This window comes from Hydra viridissima, unplaced genomic scaffold, assembly GCF_058129835.1.
Source record: "Hydra viridissima isolate aposymbiotic clone 2 unplaced genomic scaffold, HvirCarnegie_v1 scaffold_98, whole genome shotgun sequence".
Lineage (NCBI taxonomy): Eukaryota > Metazoa > Cnidaria > Hydrozoa > Anthoathecata > Hydridae > Hydra > Hydra viridissima.
This window is the reverse complement of record NW_028324368.1, coordinates 1-21,772: the sequence shown is the minus strand read 5'-3', so window position 1 is coordinate 21,772 and position 21,772 is coordinate 1. Positions and strand designations below refer to the sequence as shown.

General features: G+C 29.7%; 2 protein-coding genes and 2 pseudogenes across 2 annotated transcripts in view; 2 read left to right on the top strand and 2 right to left on the bottom strand.

The window, feature by feature from the left end:
• The window catches only part of LOC145183096 (annexin A6-like), a gene marked incomplete at its 5' end in the record, with an annotated part of 30,399 nt that extends 8,773 nt beyond the window's left edge, over window positions 1-21,626 (bottom strand). The window contains 9 exons of the mRNA XM_090075997.1: window positions 1,801-1,902; window positions 2,050-2,118; window positions 2,671-2,750; window positions 2,828-2,861; window positions 3,084-3,140; window positions 12,293-12,406; window positions 12,563-12,657; window positions 13,478-14,450; window positions 21,492-21,626. Coding sequence (XP_089932123.1) covers window positions 1,801-1,902; window positions 2,050-2,118; window positions 2,671-2,750; window positions 2,828-2,861; window positions 3,084-3,140; window positions 12,293-12,406; window positions 12,563-12,657; window positions 13,478-14,450; window positions 21,492-21,626 — 1,659 coding nt within the window. The remainder of the gene's footprint in view (window positions 1-1,800; window positions 1,903-2,049; window positions 2,119-2,670; window positions 2,751-2,827; window positions 2,862-3,083; window positions 3,141-12,292; window positions 12,407-12,562; window positions 12,658-13,477; window positions 14,451-21,491) is intronic.
• Window positions 6,826-7,629, top strand: LOC149875935 (uncharacterized; annotated as a pseudogene).
• LOC149875934 (uncharacterized) lies at window positions 7,644-7,904 on the top strand. Its single transcript, XM_090076015.1, has one exon. The coding sequence runs from the start codon at window positions 7,659-7,661 to the stop codon at window positions 7,902-7,904; it is 246 nt and encodes an 81-aa protein (XP_089932141.1). The 5' UTR covers window positions 7,644-7,658.
• On the bottom strand, window positions 16,229-19,072 carry LOC149875933 (uncharacterized; annotated as a pseudogene).
• Window positions 21,627-21,772: the final 146 nt, after the last annotated feature.

Sequence of the window (21,772 nt, the reverse complement as noted above, 5' to 3'; positions counted from 1 at the left end):
TGCCAGTCCTTAAAACTCTTAGCATTGACATTAAAGATATGACACTATCTGCAAGCTCAATATACAGAGCTCAAGAAACACTTAGAAAATCAATAGACCAAAATATTTAAGAAACTTTTGTGCCAAATACACCCCTAATTGCCCATTTTTACAATGAAATTCTATTAGACACATATGGAAACCTGGCTGACAGGATGCCAATTATTATATCAGATGTAAATGTTGAAAAACTATTAGCAATTCCTAAACTTTCTTTAAGTACTAGTCAGCTTATGGGAAACTCAGTTGTTGAAGTGTTGAAAAAATGGAAAGATGTTCCAGATTGGCTGGCAGGTCTTTGTTTTGACACAAATTCCAACAATAATGTTCACGCTGGTGCAATTACTATCATTCAAAAAACATATAACAAATATTTACTGTTTTTATCCTGCAGTCATCATATCCTTGAAATTGTTTTGGCTGCAGTATTTGACCAGTTTTTCCAGTCTCACAGATTGGAATATTTCAGGTCCACAGATTGGAATATTTCAGATCCACAGATTGGAGTACTTCAGGTCCACAGATTGGGATATTTAGTCGGTTCAAAGAACATTGGAAACTTATTGACGCTATCCAATTCAGTACAATTGAGGCTCCTGACAATGAAGTTAAATCTGAACTTACAGTTGTTGAATGTGTATGGCTAAACCAGATGAAGAAAATATGTTAGAATTCCTTAGGAATCAACTCTCTCCAAAAGCATTCAACCACAAAAGGATTAACTGGAGCTCATCCAACTGACACTAATCACACTGGGTGAAAATAATGATGTAATTCAATTCAGCCCTCCAGGAGCCTATCATCGTGCCAGGTGGATGGCAAAAGGAATATACTGTCTTAAAATCTATTTGTTCTGTAGACAATTCAAACTTACAGTATATGAACTACAGGGTCTTTGTTGTATCTGTCTTTTAATTATCACCATTTATGTGAAAGTCTGGCTTAAAGTTCCAAACAGTTCTGATGCTCCATACAACAAATGTTATCTACTCTAAACTCTTGAGTCTTATGGTGCTATTGACAAACAGATAGCAGACATTGCAATTAAGAAAATGAGAGGACATTTCTGATTTCAGAAGAGTTGATTCAAAATTAGTTGCACACTTTCAGGAAAAGACTCTATCAGATTTTATCACTCAAAGATCAATAAATCTGTTCACTGCGCTTAAAATTTATCCAATTTTTCTTACATTTAATACATGGGTTTTCTGTCCTACCTATCTCACTGCCAAGCAAAAAATAGCAAGCAAAAGTCACCAATGACTGCACTGAGCGTGCTGTTAAGTTAGCAACAGACATCAATAATGTATTAACACTTGATGAAGCTGAACAGCAGTTAATATTTCAGATTGTTAAATATCACAGAAATCACATGACCATTCCATTAAAGAAAAACTTTAAAGCAGAATAGAAAGTGATTACAAGTTGTAAATACTTTGATAAAACATTGTATAAAATACTTAAATAAATTGTAACATTTATAATCAATCAATATTATGTGATAAGAAAGTTTACTATTTTATCACCATTTTTTTTAAAACTTTGAGTCTCTTGAGCAGCCATTATTTAAGCTTGCAATTTTGAACTTATTTTCCTGACCACAAACCATATCAGATTAAAGGGTAGCCCAATTAAAACTAATTTATATATACATATATACATACATATATATACATATATACATACATATATATATATATATATATATATATATATATATATATATATATATATATATATATATATATATAACAGTTATACCTTAGTATACTCTGTTAAAATTGTATGCAACAGAGGAAAAGGATAGCGACAAAACACATCTCGAATTTTTTTATCTAAATAATCTCCACCAGCATCCAGCAGCTAAAATTGAATATAGATTATGTATTATATACTTTAAAAAAAGATTCATCATAAAAATTAACATCACTATTTAAAACTGTGAAAAAGCATACAAAATGTTCAAAATAAAAAAATTTTATAATATAACTTCATATTATATTAGCATACAGCAGATAGAGCTCTTGCTTCTCTTGCAGCATCTTCTTTAATCCACTCATATTGATATTCTCTTTGCCCCTTAGAAAAATATAAAAATTTATGGTCAAATTCACAGTTGAAAAAAAAGCATGCTATTAAAAGAAATTAAAAACTACGACTACTGAAAATTGTCTTTTTAAATTTATGTAACATCATTAAGGAAAAAATCTTTTAAAATATATTTGACAGAAAAAAAAAAAGTTTTAGAACTGACCCATAAAAAACTAAAAGAACAATAATACTATTAACAACTAATAATAATGTTAACTTTAGTCAGTTTTCCTGTTAATACAGCTATATAACATTTTTATTAAAAATATTACAATTTAAATTGGTGTAAGAACTGAAACAGTTAATTAACATAGCTACCAACATCAACCAATATGCACTAAGCTAGCAACATAGACTCAGATTAATAGATTTTTTTATTTTTTATTACCTTACTTTTAAAGAACTTGAACAATCACACCTTGTTTTTTTCTGTGGACAAAACCTACTTTTAGCATTCATTTAAAATTAGTTCTTTAATCTTTTCAATAAATTTAATTTAAAAAGTTCCATTCTAAAAATATATTAAATGTATTGACCTACAGTAGCTAACTTCATAAGCATTTTCTGAAAAACTCCAGTAGTTTCATCTTCAATGTGATCAAGAAGTTCCTCATTATATCCTTTAGAGAAAATTAAATTAACAGCAAAGCTTATCTTTCACCAAAAAGACTACTAAAGTATTTTAATTGACACTTACTAAGTTCATAGACTTTTCTTATTTTTTCAAGCTCCTAAAAAGATAAACCAATTAAAAAGAAACAACCATATACAGTCAGTAAAAAGAGACTTTTGAAGTTAAAAAAAATAAAAAACTAGACTAAAATTTTTAAAAAAATCATTAACTTTTACTCAGCTTATTCAAACAATCCTCATATATCTTTCAGATAAAAATAAAATAGTAAATTTTTTATAGATTAATATTGAAGTAACAAATAATAAAATGAATAACTCACTTCATTGGTACGAGTAACCAATATTTCAATAACCACTTCTGGATCTTTATGCATACCCTGAAAAAATTTTATGTATGTGCTTGTATATATATATATATATATATATATATATATATATATATATATATATATATATATATATATATATATATATATATATATATATGTATATATATATATATATATATATATATATATATATATATATATATATATATATATAGTATTGTAGAAATTATGTTAATACTTCCAGTAAGAGTGCTCAATACAGCGTAGAATAAGTAGAGCGAATATATTATTACTATAATACAAACTAAATAATTAGCTTGGTTTATATTACATTACTTAAAGTTTCACGCAATAGCGATCATCAGATGTTATAAACCGTAAAAAGACGTAACGACAAAAAATACGAAAAAAATACGAAAAAAGTGCTATGGAGTGTCTGCTATGATGGCATTAAAGTTTTTTATTAAAAATTTATTTTCATGGCGGCACTTTGATGTTAACTCGCTTCTTTTATTGAGCAAGCCTAGTTTCGACGTAATGATGTGGAACTTTTCAGTCAAGCACAAATTACAGTGATTGCCACCAGGTTTAAATGGTTCTGCCTGATCGAGAATGTTCCACGTAAGGATGGGTTCTAAACCTTTACTTTTACACTCCCATACAAATTTAGAAAGTTCCGTGGAGTTTGCTTTACTTTCATAACGAAAAGAATTCCTATGCTTATACCATCTGTCTTTAAAAGTTTTTTCAGTTAGACCAATGTAATAATGCCCCTTTTCTTGCTGCTGGGTTTTTACATTGCAAATATAAATAAGGTTTTTCTTAAGGCATTTTCCATTTAGTGGGCATGTAGCGGTTTCTCGGCAATTGCATGATTGGCTATTATTGTCAATAGTATAAGATAGTATTCTTTTGTTATGAGCAGTAATAATTTTCTTAACATTTGGGAGGCAGCTGTAACTAACTTTTACGGTGTTCCGGTTAAAAAGTTTGTGGAATTTATGTTCTTTCGGAAAGCATTTATCAATTAAACCCAAAAATGTCTTTGCTACGTTTGTTCTAACGTTCAGTGAGAACGGAGGGTTAAACCAAATAACGTTTCGTTTTCGAGATCTTGCACCACGTTTTGGCATGTTTTGATTGAAAAAAATTTTTTTCTTTAAATCCGCAGGAATTGAGAGCGTTGTTATAAAACGGTGCGGCTCCATTAAAAACCTCTTTGTTTGAAGATATATTGCTGATGCGGTTAGAAATCATTTTCGGTATTGATTTGATGATATTAGGTGGGTGATTGGAGTTGACGTTAATATATATAGGGTTATCTCCTGGTTTTCTGTAAGGTTGAAAAGTGCTGTCAAGGAGATTGAGTGTGGTATCGAGGAAGTTTACAATTTTTAAATTAGATCTAATAGTGATAGTAAGGTTGAATTTATCTTTAAAAATGTTAACAAAATTTTTCTTTATTTTTTCTGACTGAGGGCCGCTGATATTATAGAAGCAGCAGAGACCATCATCTCTATATAGTCCTGTGGTGTTGAGCCCGTATTCTCTGGCAATTTATCTAGATTTTAACATTGCGTAACAGCAACAACATAGAGTCAACTAAGTTGATAACAACATCTATGGGGATATTTGCCCAACAATCCCAAAACACCTGGAATAAATTATTTTTGTTGGTTGCTTTTTCACCTTTCAATTGATGATCGAAGTGTTCCCAAAGATGTTCTATTGGATTTAAATCTAGGTTTTGAGAAGGCCAAATTTGTGCTTGACTGAAAAGTTCCACATCATTACGTCGAAACTAGGCTTGCTCAATAAAAGAAGCGAGTTAACATCAAAGTGCCGCCATGAAAATAAATTTTTAATAAAAAACTTTAATGCCATCATAGCAGACACTCCATAGCACTTTTTTCGTATTTTTTTCGTATTTTTTGTCGTTACGTCTTTTTACGGTTTATAACATCTGATGATCGCTATTGCGTGAAACTTTAAGTAATGTAATATAAACCAAGCTAATTATTTAGTTTATATATATATATATATATATATATATATATATATATATATATATATATATATATATATATATATATATATATATATATATATATATACAGTAGCGTGCAAAAGTTTATAAACAGCTAATTTTTCAAGTTTTTTTCATCATAACTTCTTGACTTTTCACTGAATATGAGTGAAGTTTTAAAAATAAAACTGTTCCTATAGTGTGATTACATAGTACAATTTACTCAAAAAAATTTCTAATGGAAGGAAGAAATTCAAATTTTATTGAAAACATAATCATGCAAAAGCTTATAAACAAATGAAAAAATTAAAAAAAAAAGATATTATTTCTAATTCCCCACAATTTTTAATCACACCACATTAGTGTTCTGTTGGATAGCCTCTAGATTTTAACATTGCGTAACAGCAACAACATAGAGTCAACTAAGTTGATAACAACATCTATGGGGATATTTGCCCAACAATCCCAAAACACCTGGAATAAATTATTTTTGTTGGTTGCTTTTTCACCTTTCAATTGATGATCGAAGTGTTCCCAAAGATGTTCTATTGGATTTAAATCTAGGTTTTGAGAAGGCCAAATCAAAGAAGGAATTTTTTTCAAATTGAAAAAACTTTTGATGATGACCAAACAATTTATGTTGATGCAGGTGAAATTTTGTAGCATCTATGCTGCACTTAACAACATAATAATTGCTCAAAATGCAATTTAATTTGACAGCAAATCTGCAGGAATCTTAGTATAATAATAGTAAATAAGGATTCCTTCTCTACAGCATGTCTTGTTAAAATTTTCTTACCAAAGTTATATCTTGATGTTCTGTAGTAATCTTTGGTCTGCCTGGACAAGGCTTGTTTTCAAGTGTCTTTTGATCTTTATATAATTGTTGACATCATAAAGCTCAAAATTTTGCTTATAAGGAATCCTTCAAACAGTACGTATTAAAAGTTTCTTTTCTCTTGACAATTACTTTAACTTTCCCATTATTTTTCTTTAAATTCAATTTAAGTTAAATATTATCTACAGTAAATTAATTTTAATATAAATAAATTTTTTTTAATGAAATTTTGATTTTCTTAATAACATGGAATTGTTTATAAACTTTTGCACGGTTAATTTTTCAATGAAACTTGAATTACTCTCTTCCGTTTCAAGTTATCAATTGTTTGAGTAAATTAAACTATGTAATAACATTATAGAAACAATTGTTGAAAATTTCATATTGAGTGAAAAGTCAAAAAGTAATGACAAAAAAACTTAAACAATTTAGCTGTTTATAAACTTTTACACGCTATATATATATATATATATTAGGGTGGGGCATAAAACACCAAAGTCAATAAAAAAAATACCATAATAATTTTTCTGGTTCCTTTTGATATATATATTAAAAAATGTAACTTTTCTTTTTTATGGGTACCCCTATGGTTGGTCCCAGCAGTCTGAAAATTAGAAAATTTATAAATTTTGTAAATAATAAGGGGGGCAGGGTCACTTATAAATATTTTAAAGATTACTTAAGGGTTATTTTTGTAGCCTGATATATCTATTTTTAGATTATGTTTTGTTTTAATGCAAAAGATCATGGAAATGGTCAGCCCTACTTATTTAAATACATAATGTTTATATTTGGGAGGTAGGGGGAGAAGGGTTAAGTTAAAAAAATCGATAATTTTTAAAATTTTTATCTTAGTGTTAATAAAATTTATGTCAACAAGCAATAGTTTTGGAAAATTATCTCATCGTGAAGTTTTTCTTGTTGGAAAAAGAATTGGAACAATACCTAATACAGAATTGCCAACTAAAAAAAACTGTATTGCAATGATACCATTACAAACATCTTATGCTAAGAGCTGATTTTCCAAACATTTCCTCAGTTAGTATAACTTCATGTCTTCTTGATGATTTCTTTACTGCACAATGTACTGAAAAAGGCAGTTGTCTCCAAAAATGTTTACCATGAGTTGTTTATTAGGTGAAGAAAATATGGCAAAAAGCAGGAATTCCTTTTATTAATACTGAGAAGCATATCAGGTTTTTATAAAATTAAAATAATTTTAATTATTAGTTTAATTCAATTTCAAATTTATGTTATATAAGTAACAATTGTAAAGTCATACAAGTTTATATATTTATAATAAACTACATTAATTTTAATGCATTCTTCTACATTTGTTTTAGAGACAAGATTATTGACTTAGAAAAGAAGAGAAAAGATTTAAACAAACACAGGAACCGCTTAAGTACAAACTTAGTTTTAAAAAGAGAACAGTTTTCAAGAATGCTAGAGGAGGTATTTGATGTAAGTCAAAAGAATTGTGAAGGTATTATTATGAAAGATAAAACTAAAGATATAAGAACTAGAAGAGAAGATGCAGATATAAATAATAGTTCTGGAATGACAGATGATTTTTCTATTTCTAAACGATATATTTTGAGGCAGAAAAAATTAAGTATAAGAAAAACTGCCTGTAATATTAAAGACAACTTTATTACATTGGGCAAGGGTAAAAGTCTTTCTGTGCCTTTTGACTCAAATTATGTTAGAAACGAAAGAACTTGGTAAAGAAAAAGTTGAAAGAGTAGCTGTACTAATCAGTTCACCAGATCTCTCAAAATCCCAACTTTTGGGTATTTTAATTGTGAAAGATGGCACTGCTGAGTCTCTTGGGAAAGCAATCAAAATAACTTTACAAGACTGGGAGCTATTTGACTATGTTGATTGTCTGTTCTTTGACACCACAGTTACAAATACTGGTTGGCTAAAAGGAGTCTGTACTCTTTAAAAAATAAGTGCAAATTTAAAAATATTTTTTATTTAAAATACATACAAAAAAAATATATATGCCCCCCCCTACCTCCCAAATATAAACATGTATTTAAATGGGTAGGGCTGACCATTTCCATGATCTTTTGCATTAAAACAAAACATAATCTAAAAATAGATATATCAGGCTACAAAAATAACCCTTAAGTAATCTTTAAAATATTTATAAGTGACCCTGCCCCCCTTATTATTTACAAAATTTATAAATTTTCTAATTTTCAGACTGCTGGGACCAACCATAGGGGTACCCATAAAAAAGAAAAGTTACATTTTTTAATATATATATCAAAAGGAACCAGAAAAATTATTATGGTATTTTTTTTATTGACTTTGGTGTTTTATGCCCCACCCTAATATACAGTACTTCCAGAAAGTATTAGCGCACTCGTAATTTTTTTATTATGGACAACTTCAAATCAATATAAATTGTAAAGTAATTTAAATTTTGAACTAACTTTTTTTTTAAATGAAAGGTAAAAGCAATGAAATTTAATTATAATGTCAAGTATTGTCAACCTGCTTTTTTTTTTTACGAGTTAATTAGAAGTTTAATGACTACTCGGAAAAATGTCTGAAATTAAGCGTGCAAAAGTATTAGCGCACTTACAGTTTTTCAAAGATTCTAAGAAAGTTTAATATTTTATGTGACCACCTTTGTTTTTAAGGCATGCCAAGACTCTACGCGGCATAGAATCTATAAGTTTTCTGATTATTTCTTGTGGCACGGTGTTCCACAACTCTTGGATTTGCGTTTTGAGCTGCACTAAGTTAGTGGGTTTGCTTTTTTGTAATTTGCAGTCCATCCAACTCCAAAGATTTTCAATAGCATTTAAATCAGGTGAGCGAGCGGGCCAAGGCATTAGATTCAACCGTTTTTTTTCCATGTATTGCTTTATTGAGCGTGCTGTGTGGCAAGGACCATTATCTTGTTGAAATTGCCAGGTAGAGTCAGCCTTGAAAACGTCCATTGATGGCTTTAAATAACCTTCTAAGATCCCTCTATATCAATGTTGATTAAGGCGATCAGTGTAAAGATGCACCAGTACATTGCTAGATCCAGCAATGCAGCCCCAAATGCCAATTGAACCTCCTCCTTCTTGAACTTTTGACATGATAAAACGAGGATTATATTTTTCATTATTGTATCTCCTCACGACAACCCTTTTCTTGCAATTAATATTTTCAAAATTTGACTCGTCCGAGAAAATTACTTTTCTCCATTGCTCTACAGTCCATGCAGCTCTCTCTTTGCACCATTTTCTTCGCTTGAAATGGTCTTTGATACTTAATAGTGGCTTCTTTGTTGCAAGGTATGAATTGAGGTGTTTTTTCTTCATAAGCTTGCTAATTGTTGATCGGCTAACTTGATGTGCACCCAACGCTGTATTCAAGTCTGTGGCGATTTCGGCTATGCTCATGTTTGGGTTGCGTCTAGCGAGCATAACTGCTTTATTTTCGTCCCTTTCTGACATTTTTTGGGACGACCAGAGCGACTTTTGTCTTTGACTGTTCCAAACTCATTATAATTTTTGAGCGTTGTTCTAACGCTGCATTCACTGATATCAAGTTGACGTCCGATTTCTCGATTGCTGAGACCACTTTTGTTCAGGCCAACAACTTGCCACTTTGTTTCAATTGATATGCTCCTTAAACCCATGTTTTTGTTCTTGCAATCTTAAAGTTTTAACTAACTGTATTTCAAATGATTTTCCACCACTTCAATTTATTCCTCTTATATTTTTTATTGACTATTATTAATCAGCAGAGAGTTTTTAACAAAAATTAACCCAAAAAGTTTTTCTCAAAGGAATTAAACGAGTGTGCTAATACATTTTAAATGAGTGCGCTAATACTTTTGCATGCTTAATTTCAGACATTTTTCCAAGTAGTCATTAAACTTCTAATTAACTCATAAAAAAAACAAGCAGGTTGACAATATGTAATAAGCCCTTATTTTTCTTAACTTAAAAGGTCACATAAAAATTAATATATGGAATAATTATACATCTTGGTAACATTTTCTGAAACATTTTATGACTTATAGACTTATCTTGAACTTCTAACAGCTGTTTTACAACTTTTTGTAACATTCTCATTTTTTCTAAAAGATTGCAGAACTGTTTTGAACTTTCCAAAACTTTCTGAAATTTATGCAACTAATTTTCCAGAACAATCCAGAACTTTCTAGAACAATTAAAAGCCAGATATATAAACATACATCTAGCTTTTGAGTGTTCTAGAAACAATAGCTGTGTAACTGTTTATATAAAGCTATTTTTCTTATTGCTTAGTAGTATATGTCACACAAAGTGATTATGATTATTTTTTTTATTGTCGAAAAAAAATATTTAATGATATTTATTCATTTCACACAAAAAAAGTGATCTGTGAGTTATTGTTTTTATTGCTTAAATTAGTATATTAGTATATAATTAGTGTATTGTCACACAAAAAAAGTGATTTTTGATCCAGATATATTTATTTGATCCAGATATATTCATAAATATATTTGGATTCAGAAAAAAAGGAGATATATCATAAGAAGAATCATCACTAGAAAAAAAATTGAATGCCACTTCAACTTTAAATAATTGGAAAATATCAATTTCTAGAGCAGAAATCTAAGGCAGAAAAGAGTGCATAGCAAAAATTTCCAAATGAATTATGATGCTATGAAAAAATGAAATGGATTTTCCATATGTTTCAGATTAAGTAATACAAATAAAGCTTGACAAGGTGTTGAAGATTTATGATGAATGTGCAAAAAGGGGAAAATATGATGCTCTGAATGAAATTATTGATACTATTAAAGTTAACTGTCAGTGATAAACAATTTCTCCACTGACAAGTGAAAAACAAAGGCAAAGTTAGGAACTCAACAGGTAAAGTTGGAAGTAAGGAAACCATTTACTTTCAAAGAGACAAAAGTTGACCACTAAATCAAAACTAACATATTATTATCATGTATCTAGAGTTACAGTCTGAAAATTGTAAATATGAAGATAAGAGTACTTATCTACAAACCAGAAATACAACAAAAGTAAAACTGCAATCAACTTGGCGATATCCACAAATAAAGCAGGTGAAACCTCCAAGTAATTATAACATGATGGCATTTTAACTCAAAGTCAAGCAGCAATTTTTAAGTCAATATTCAGAAAGGCTGCTAAAACTAAGACTTAAAGGTTGAGAAGTTACACATGGAACACTGGTCTTTTCATTTTGATGGCAAGCACAATGAGGAAAATAAATATCAAGTTGTGGTACTTAAGAATGAGAGAACCAAAGTAAAGTTAGACACATTGGGTTTAAAAGATGACAAGGCTAAGACTTTTGCTGCAGGAAAATTTCTCAATGAATACAACTTGTTGAAGTCATTAAAGATGACCATTGCTAATACAACCAGCCATAACACTGGGAAAAAGAATAGAGTAGTTGCCCAACTGCACAAAATGTTCTCTGAAAAGAATATCAACAAACCACAATTCATCAGTTATCAGCAACATATTTTTGTGATGGATGAAGGACTTGCTGGTAGCACCAAGCTGCTAAACATTGAGTATCCATTTTTGCCTGAACAATTGAAGAAGCATGATGTACTTAAAAAAAAGTTTATAAATGGAACAAAACAAATTTTCAATAAATAAGGCTGGGGAGATGACATGAAACTTTGTACTATCTAAAACAAGTGTTCAGATTCTTTGAGGAAAATGGACATTTCCCATTGATTAACTTTCAGAATATTTCTAACACCAGTAACAACAAGGAAAAGTTTGGAGAAAGTATACAGATTTATTTTTCATGACTGGGCAGATTATTGGTTTAGCAAACAGACGTACAATTAAAGTAAATTCAAGAACTTCTCAGAAATATTGCACCCATACCAAAAAGCATTTCAGTCATTGAAGAGTCACTGGAAGCAGGAACCATCTGTAATCAAGATACCAAGAAGAAATCAGTCTGCTGAATGCTCAATAAAATTGATGCAGTAACTTTATACTGCCTGCAAAAATAAGGAAAAGTTGCAACTTAGATTTATTCTAAGTGATAAATAATTACAAACATTGCAAAGTGTATACTGTACACAGATGAGAAAAGTTGTGAGCTCCCTTAATATTGTTTGATACATGCATGCTACTTAGTACATACGACATATGCAAAATGTATTTTTTGTTTTTGGGATGACTTTTTTAAAAAGATACTAAAATGATATACATTTCATTTTTCTTATACAAAAGTTCATCAAGCTAATTAGTTAGGAATGTTTCATCTGATATTATTGCTATTTCTCTAATAGTTGACACAATTTAAACACTCGTTTTACTGTCATTGATGAGTGAAAGCTACCTTTAGGGCATCCCAAAGACACATTGCATCATATTCACAAGCAGGAACCATCATATTGGATATAATTCCAGCAACACTTGCAGGTAGACATTTACGTAGATCAACTAGTAAGCTCTAAAAACCCAATGACAGCTAAATAATTATTTTACCCAAAAAAAAAAAAAAAACAATTTGTAATCTAAGGGGAAATGTAAATTTCTGTACATGAAATGTACATCTCTGTACATTTTTCTCAGCTATTTCCTATTATAATGAGTTATTTAAAACTACCTGCAAGTATTCATCTCTATACATTTTTCTTAACCATCTTCTATTATCATTGTTGTTCATTATGATTAATTCACAAACTTCTTCTAAATCACCATCTAGTAATTAACATTAGGTAAAACAGTTTCAAATAGTTTATTTATGCTCTAACTGAAATATTTTTAAAACCATTAAGATGGTGATATCTCTTAATACTAATAATCCATTTGTAAATATATTTCAGAATCATATTTTCTTTGAAATCAAGTTTAAATGTTAATGAAGGATTTCTAAATATCTCAGAAAGATTTTCATGCTATTTTCTCAACTTTTTGAAATAATATTAAACTAAATAAAAATGCTTTTTGATATCAAAGAAGCAAAAAAAAAAAAAAAAAAAAAGTTAGATAAAAACCTGTTGCTCTTCTTATAATAAAAAAAAAAAAGAATTTTTTTTTTGCAATATTCAAAACAATACAAAATATTTATGGCAAGTTAAAATTTTTTATAATTTAAAGAAAAAAATTTATTCCTTTTACAGAAAATTTGCTGTTATACTTAAATTTTTAAATACTATGTATATCTAAAACTATTACATGGCACAATTTAACTGACATATAGAACTTAAGTATGAAAAACTAAACCATCATGTAAAGAAATGTACTCATATAAAAAAGTGCACTTGTGTAAATAAAGGCACTTATGTAAGCATAAACTTACTTTCTTTTTGTGGTGTATTTGTTTCAAAGTATCAAACTATGGCTAACTTATGACATACAAGATGCACCATTAGCTAAAGTTACTCTCCTGATACGCTTCATAAGAATGTTAGGATTATATATTTTTGATATTGATTTTATGCAACACAAACATATTTAAATTTTCTACAGCAAAGAACTATTAATGTTAAGCAAATTAAAAGTAGCAAGATTAACTTACATGTATTTTTTGCTAACCCCTCATGTATATTGACTGTATTCCGCATTAAACGAACTTTGCATTTATTAACATCATCATCATCAAGAACAAGATCTGGGTGTAAAGGTGGCAGACTATGGTATATTGAAGATGATGGCCTGTCTCTATTACGTCTTCTTCCAAACTCATCTGTGTCAGAACCAGATTCCTGAATTAATTTAGCATCAAATTCAATTTGGGTATTTTGTTGTATAGGCGAAGTAACTAGTTTTAGATCTGAAGCTATTCCCATATTTCTTGATTGGACATCATTTTGATGGTTAATACTTTCATGTTGACCTTGAATATCAGAGTAGTGGCTCACTTTACGCTTTGGGACCTCATTTTGGTTCAAGTTATTTGACACATGAATTTCTGTATAATCATTTTGTATATTTTCATTAATATTACGACTACTTAGTAAATTATCTCCTTTTTCAGATTCACTGGTAATATCAATATCCTTAAGTTCATCACTACTTGGCATCTCATTATCACTTAATTGCTTGAATGACACTATGCTTGATCGTTTATGAATTAAATTTTGGTAAAGCTCCTGATGGTTATTCTCTTCATCAGTAATATCATCATCAGTGTTATACTTTATATAGATAATATTTTTGGATTTATTAGGTACTCCACTTTCAGACTTTTTTCTTTTAAATGATCTTTTTTGAATTCGCTTTTTGCGCTTATTGTGCTCATCAAATATTGATCCTACTTTTACAATTTTTCCACTTTCAGTTCTCTTAAATATTCCAGGTTTTCCATCTTTCTTAAATATTTGCACTTTTGATTCCTTATCAGTTTCAGAACTTAATTCAGAATCAGAGTCCAAGAACTCAGCATCTTTGACAATCTTTATAATATGAGAAGGAGGAATAAAAACAGGAAGAGAAGGACGTTTATTTAAAGCCATGGGTGGTGGTGTTGGAGTTTGCATTGAAGCAAATCTCTAAAAAAATGTATCTGTAACGCTATAACAGGAGTTTAATCTTATCTTAAAGCAAACAACTTTTTTTCTTATGGTGTAAAATGAATAAACTTGTAGAAAACTTAATATGTGAGTTTTTTTTAAATAACACCTGATGACTAAAAAATGAAACAACTTTAAAATTGTTATTACAGCCATAGTTACATAGCTATAAAATTTAATTTAAAATAAATTTATAAACAATTATATGATACTTAAAAAAATATATTTATTGGTTTTCAATAACATCATTAAAAGCAATTTGACCTAGACGTACTGAAGTCATTGAGGCATAACATTTTGCCAGTTCCGGATCCATTTTGTTAAGAAAATTCACAATACGCCGTTTGAGTTGAGGAATGCTTGTTCCTTGCCAATTTTCCTCGTAGACTAAGCGTTTCAACTGACCCTAAATCTGGCCGGAACAGGTACTCTTCATTTTTATAATGTTCATCAATGAAGGGTATTAACTGCTTGCGGAGACATCCGATGTATGCTTATTTAATGATTGCCAGGCCACTTTCAAAAACATTGGTTTTGAAGTCCCTTTGGGCGATATAATCAAAGAGACTTGCACCTTTTCCTCATACTTCTTCTTTCTTTTGAGTTTAACGTCGCTAGTTGTAGAAGCCATCGTTGCCAGCCAATGACACGTCGTTAGAATAGAAGCCATCGTTGCCAGCCAATGTTGTATTTGCATTTGTGAAATATGATTCGTTATCCAAGACAAAATCAAAATTCCTAAAATTGCGATATATATGCCGACACAAAGGTTTGATTCGAGCTAGTTGGTTTTCGCTTTGATGTGGAATCTTTTTCTTGTTGTAATATCTAATGGGTAATTCCATGTCAATTGAGCCAGAAAATTTCAAAAATGTCACCATACATCTCAGATTTTGCTGATTTTTATACAGTTGAGAGTACTTAGTAAAACAAGAAGTTCTTGAAAATTTTAGCTTCTAGCTCCAAGAGGATCCTGAAATATGATCATTTTACTTTCAAATGATCTTGGCCAGGCCCCTCTTGTCCTCTCAAAATTGAGACCTTTGTTTAAAGGTTCCAAGTCACATAGCTTTAAAAATATTTGATGTTTTGACTCAAAAATTTGTACCTGGCTATTTTCAGGGTTGAGGAATCCAATGAAATACTCAATATTATAAAAATATATTTTTAAGTACCTGTAATTATCAATTTAAATAAATTTAGGCAATTTTTTATATACCTGATTTTGATGCTCAAGAAACCCGCGTGGCCTTGATGATATCAAAAAAAAATATTTTACACATTATTCTAAATTTTATGATCTTTCAGAAAACATAAGAATTTTGATCTGCAAGTATATGGATTTCCATATATGGATAACGGGGCACAGGCCCCACCTTTTTGTAGCGGAATCTTGCAATACATTTTCCACTACCTTTCAGACTAGCTAGAGCTATCAAAATTTCTGTATTTTTATAGTGTCAATAAACTAGCATTTTAAAATTAAAAAAGGGCCCAAGACACTAGGGGAGGGAGCTGGGGGCATGTGCCCCACTTTTTTGAGCAGAATCTTGAGATGGATTTTTCACTATCTTCCAGACAAGCTGCAGCTCTGAAACTTTCAGCATTTGTGTAGTCCTGATGAACATGCGTTAAAATTGTTTCAGGTCAGACGACCAGATGGTCCATGGGGCTGGGGCACCTGGGACCATGCCCCACTTTTTTTCTCAAAAAAATTTTTTTTTTTTTTAAACACATAAATGTGTCTTAAGTTTAAGATTTAAAAAATTTTTATTGCTTTATACTTGTTTCATTTTACTTCATTATTTACAAAATAAAATACAAAAAAAAGAAAGTCAAGATAATGTTAAGATTAGCTTAGATGCATCGACAGTCAAAGTATAAAAACATCCATTTGTTGTTACAGGTGCATCAATTATACAAGTTATGTTGGTAATTGGCACCCAACACTCATCTACTCTAGATGGCCAGAAAAGTTTATTAAAAGGACCATGCGGGTGCATAAATGTTACCATAACATCTTGCTCTATATTATCAATTTCATTGATCATACCAATCCAATCAAACGCATCATATTTAGACATAATGAATTCACCCAATTTCAAGGCATCAATGTTAATTTGCTGATCATTTTGAGAAATTTGAATACCAGAAAAAGAAAAAATGCCTGTTATATGAACATCTTCACTTGTTCGTTTAAAGCTAGTAGTATCTACAGACTCTGGTTTAAATTGACGATAGCTCCTAGTTCCAGGAATTGTTCTACTTAGCTCAAAACGTGTTTTCAAAGTGGTGCGCAATTCTGTCAGTCTTTCTTTTTCAATCTTGAAAAAAATAATCCCTTTAATATTGTAAGTACAGTAGTCAAACATTTTGTTACAATTCAATATCTGGTCATTTATGGGCCTTTGTAAACTTGCATTTGTAGTTAATCATTTTACAGTGCCACCAATACCATCACATGGTGACTTACCATGACTTGTAGCAAAAAATGTCCACTCTGCATCAATGTCAAAATCATTTTTATGGAGACAGATATTGTAAAGGTTTTTGTGATTTTTATACTGTGCAGCACAACCATCAGAAAAATAAAGAATCTTTGAAATTTTAGGATGATATTCTTTTAAATAGTTAACTATTTGTGTTTGAACTTCATACACAAAACCAGTGTCATGCTCATTATCTTCTGACATGAAGCAAAACGATTTTTCTTCAAGTTGGTCATTTTCGTTTAATAAATAGAGGGCAACGACTTTTGCACCAATGGTAACTTTGGATTTCATCTTGAATCACAAAAGTGAAGTTTTCTGCAAAGTCACCTAAGACAATACAGCAGTCTTGTGCTAAATTTTCCTTTTGTTGCTTTAGGTATCTTGATTGACATTTTGCAATTTAGGAATGAGCTGTTAACTTGTTTATTGCCTCTGATAACATCAATTTGTATTCTTCCATTATTGTTGTCTGATAGATCAATGTTGTTCTGTCTGTTTTCTGCCACTGATTGAATGACACCTCCTCATCATTGTCAATTAGTTGTGCATCCAGAAACTTCTTTAAAGAAACTATACCTGGACAGTTCGGACATCGATGAACCATGCACTCGTTACTTGTCACATTACAAACAACTTTTGTCATCAGATCTTTGTAAGTACATTTTATTTGTATAGCATTGGTCAAGAGTATTGCATTTTGATGGAGGGTACATACACAAACAGAATGAGTGCCTGATGCTCCAACAGTTATACACCATTTTGGTCTTAAACTGCAAAACTTAGAAAATCCAATAACTTCTTGAGGATATTTAGTTTTAAAAGAAACATAAAGTTCTTTAAGATTACATAAAATAAGGCGCTTTTGCATGTGTTGTTTTCTACCAATACTTACGTAATCTTTTTTACCAGGCATTTGTCTAGTAAACTCATCATCATGGTATACATTGTTGACTCTATTTAATGTTATTTCTGAAAATATTTTTCCTTTCTTAGTGCCTGGAACTGAAAAAATCCCACTTATTTTCTTTAGTTTGCGCGCTTCTTTAATTTGGTATATAGTGACGTTGAAATATCTTGCAGCAAAATTTCTTGACCAAGACTCGGCTGTAAATGTTAACAACTGAATTTTAGTTTTTTGGTCAGAAACAATTAACTTTTCTTTTATTTCTGCTGTTAGTTTGTCTAGATCATCGCATTTACTTTTGTCAATAATTTTCGTATGAGGAATTTTATGTTTCAGTTCTTCTTCCCTAACATTATATACTTTTGAAATATGCTCTTCATACTTTGACATTGTTTTTATAACTTTTCTTTTGGCAACAGATAACCGTTGATGCTTTGGAATGCCGTGAAGTTTTATGGGGGATACACCTATTGCTTCCAAACTAACATTTAATGCCTCTCATGACTTTTCAGAAGTACCACATGAAATAGATTCTTCAAGTTCACAATTATCTTGTTCATGAAATTTACTGATTATAGCATCAAAGCAGCTCCGACAAAGTTGATATCCAGGCATAATATTTGGAAAATTAGTTCTCAATTGTTTTGCCATGTCTAATGTTATTACATGACTCCCTGAAATGAAAAGAACAATTTGATTTTAGTAATTACCTATCAATATGAAAATTATTTGTACTTATTTCAATATATAATGCATAACCAGAATTTAATATCATTTTTTAATTTGATTATTCAAAAAAGATTTTACAATAATTTTTTATCAATAATATTTACCTTTGATTGCTTTTCTTTTTGATTTATGCTTGTCCAATAAATTATAACATTTTGTGTGCTTCTTTTCAAAGTGTGTACCAAAAATCTTTGCATGATGAAGGCAAATTGTTAAAATTTTATCATCTGTTATTCCAGATCTCCAAATAAATTCTTCTCTGGCATCTTCTCTATAGCAATCAAATTTCTTTAAATCAATCTTTCTACAATAACTTAGTTTATGACAAGTATCATTTAACTTTTTTCCAAAATCACATGAATCCATTCTTACTGTAACACTAAAAACAATCTGAGATTAATTTAAAATGAGAAACCAATAGTAATTAATTTAATGAAAGCAACTTAAGCAATCACCATGGTAATAAAAAACTAAACAGTGATTGATTTCTTTTATCTTACTTTGACAAAAAGAAAGTTTCCTTTTCACAAAGTTTAATTATACTCAATTTGTTAATGTTAAAAATATTAATGATGACTTTTAATAGGTAACAAATTTCTTCTATAAAAGTGTAATGACAGGATGTTTTTTGCTTCTGTTAACAACTTGCTGTTACCATTTTAGAATTAGCAAAATATATTAATCTTTTTTAATTTAAATTTTAAATTATACAAAATAAAATTCTGTTAAAATCATTACTTTAGACTGTTTTTAATCTTATACATGCAAATCAAAATTCTTATAAACATTAAGTTTCTTAAAACATTTTAAGAAAGATTATTGAACATAGAATGATCAAAACCAAATGGGACAAATATAAATCACAAAAATTTGGGAAGCAATGTTATCAAAGAAATGTTTAAAAATGAAAATCTAAGAAAAAAATTTGAAGGCTAGTTTTAAAGTTATCTTAAATAAGTTTTAAAAAAAAAAATTTTTTTTGAGAAAAAAAGTGGGGCATGGTCCCAGGTGCCCCAGCCCCATGGACCATCTGGTCGTCTGACCTGAAACAATTTTAACGCATGTTCATCAGGACTACACAAATGCTGAAAGTTTCAGAGCTGCAGCTTGTCTGGAAGATAGTGAAAAATCCATCTCAAGATTCTGCTCAAAAAAGTGGGGCACATGCCCCCAGCTCCCTCCCCTAGTGTCTTGGGCCCTTTTTTAATTTTAAAATGCTAGTTTATTGACACTATAAAAATACAGAAATTTTGATAGCTCTAGCTAGTCTGAAAGGTAGTGGAAAATGTATTGCAAGATTCCGCTACAAAAAGGTGGGGCCTGTGCCCCGTTATCCATATATGGAAATCCATATACTTGCAGATCAAAATTCTTATGTTTTCTGAAAGATCATAAAATTTAGAATAATGTGTAAAATATTTTTTTTTGATATCATCAAGGCCACGCGGGTTTCTTGAGCATCAAAATCAGGTATATAAAAAATTGCCTAAATTTATTTAAATTGATAATTACAGGTACTTAAAAATATATTTTTATAATATTGAGTATTTCATTGGATTCCTCAACCCTGAAAATAGCCAGGTACAAATTTTTGAGTCAAAACATCAAATATTTTTAAAGCTATGTGACTTGGAACCTTTAAACAAAGGTCTCAATTTTGAGAGGACAAGAGGGGCCTGGCCAAGATCATTTGAAAGTAAAATGATCATATTTCAGGATCCTCTTGGAGCTAGAAGCTAAAATTTTCAAGAACTTCTTGTTTTACTAAGTACTCTCAACTGTATAAAAATCAGCAAAATCTGAGATGTATGGTGACATTTTTGAAATTTTCTGGCTCAATTGACATGGAATTACCCTAATATTTGTCTTGTTTTTAAGAATTTTAGATATAAACGATTGGTCACAATCGAATCTTTGAGCTACTTGACATTGTGAAACACCATGATGATGATCAAATGCCTTTTTCAATTGGTTTATGTGCTTTTTGTCCAATTTTTTCTTCTTTGGACCGCTTCCTTTTTTTAGTTGATAGCCTAAATTATTGTCTACATGTTCTAGAGCACGATATATGGTCGCTTTCGATGCTCCTTCATCTAGAAAGTGTTTTATTGTGAAGATTTTTGGCTTTTCCAAATGCAAATTTCTAAATTGGCAAATGCGTTTTCTTAGATCTTCTTGCAAACTTGTTATATACGGAACTATTTTAATCAATATTTTAAAACTATAATATAATTTTAATAGAGTATTAAATTCCCTATAAATATACTAATTTATTTCAATTGCATGATTATGAATAGCATACATAAATTGATTTAAATTTTGCCTCATTTTTTAGTCATCAGGTGCTATATAGCAATGCTGAATGGTCACTTTACTCTAGATTAGTATTTATGAAGATCTTTAAAAATTAATTATAGGTTTTCATACTTTTAAGCTTTACTGTTACACTTGCATCCTTAATAGTTTAAGTATGTTTAAATTTATGTAAAGTTGAAGTATTATTTAGTTTCCTATTTGATCTTTAAATTTTTGGGAGCTAATATTCTCCCAAAAATTTACAGACTATATAAAAAAAAATTAAATAGAAATAGAAAATAATAGGAAAATTTAGCAAGGTAGTGAATGCAAAAAATTATATTTGATACTATTTTTTTCTTTTTTTTATATACTTTTTTTTCTTTTTTTATGTAGTTTTTAGCGTAAAAATTAAGTAAAAAATAATAATGATAATAAAGAATAGCTAGTTAAAAAGATCAATAGAATAAAGATAAAATCATACTTCATATAATAACCACACAAAATATATTTCTTTTCTACATTTATTTTCTTTATTAGTCTTTGTTTAAAACAACAATAAACCAACACTAATTTTAAAAAAAACACAAAACATCCTACCGGTTCTATGTATAAAGGTGTTAGCTCTCTGTTTGGTGGTTCAGGGGAAGGAGATGGTAAAGGGGATTGAACCTTTGAGATAACTTCAATTGAAGATGAGGAGGAAGACAAAGAGGATAACTCTTCAACTTCTGACTAAAAAAAGAAATTAAATTTAAAAAAACAAACTTTCTTTTAATTGATCAATTTCTAAACTAATAAACTTGCATTTATACTTTCTAAAATAATATACTTGTATATGTAAGTATATATAGACTCTTTTGACTCTTATACAAGAGTAT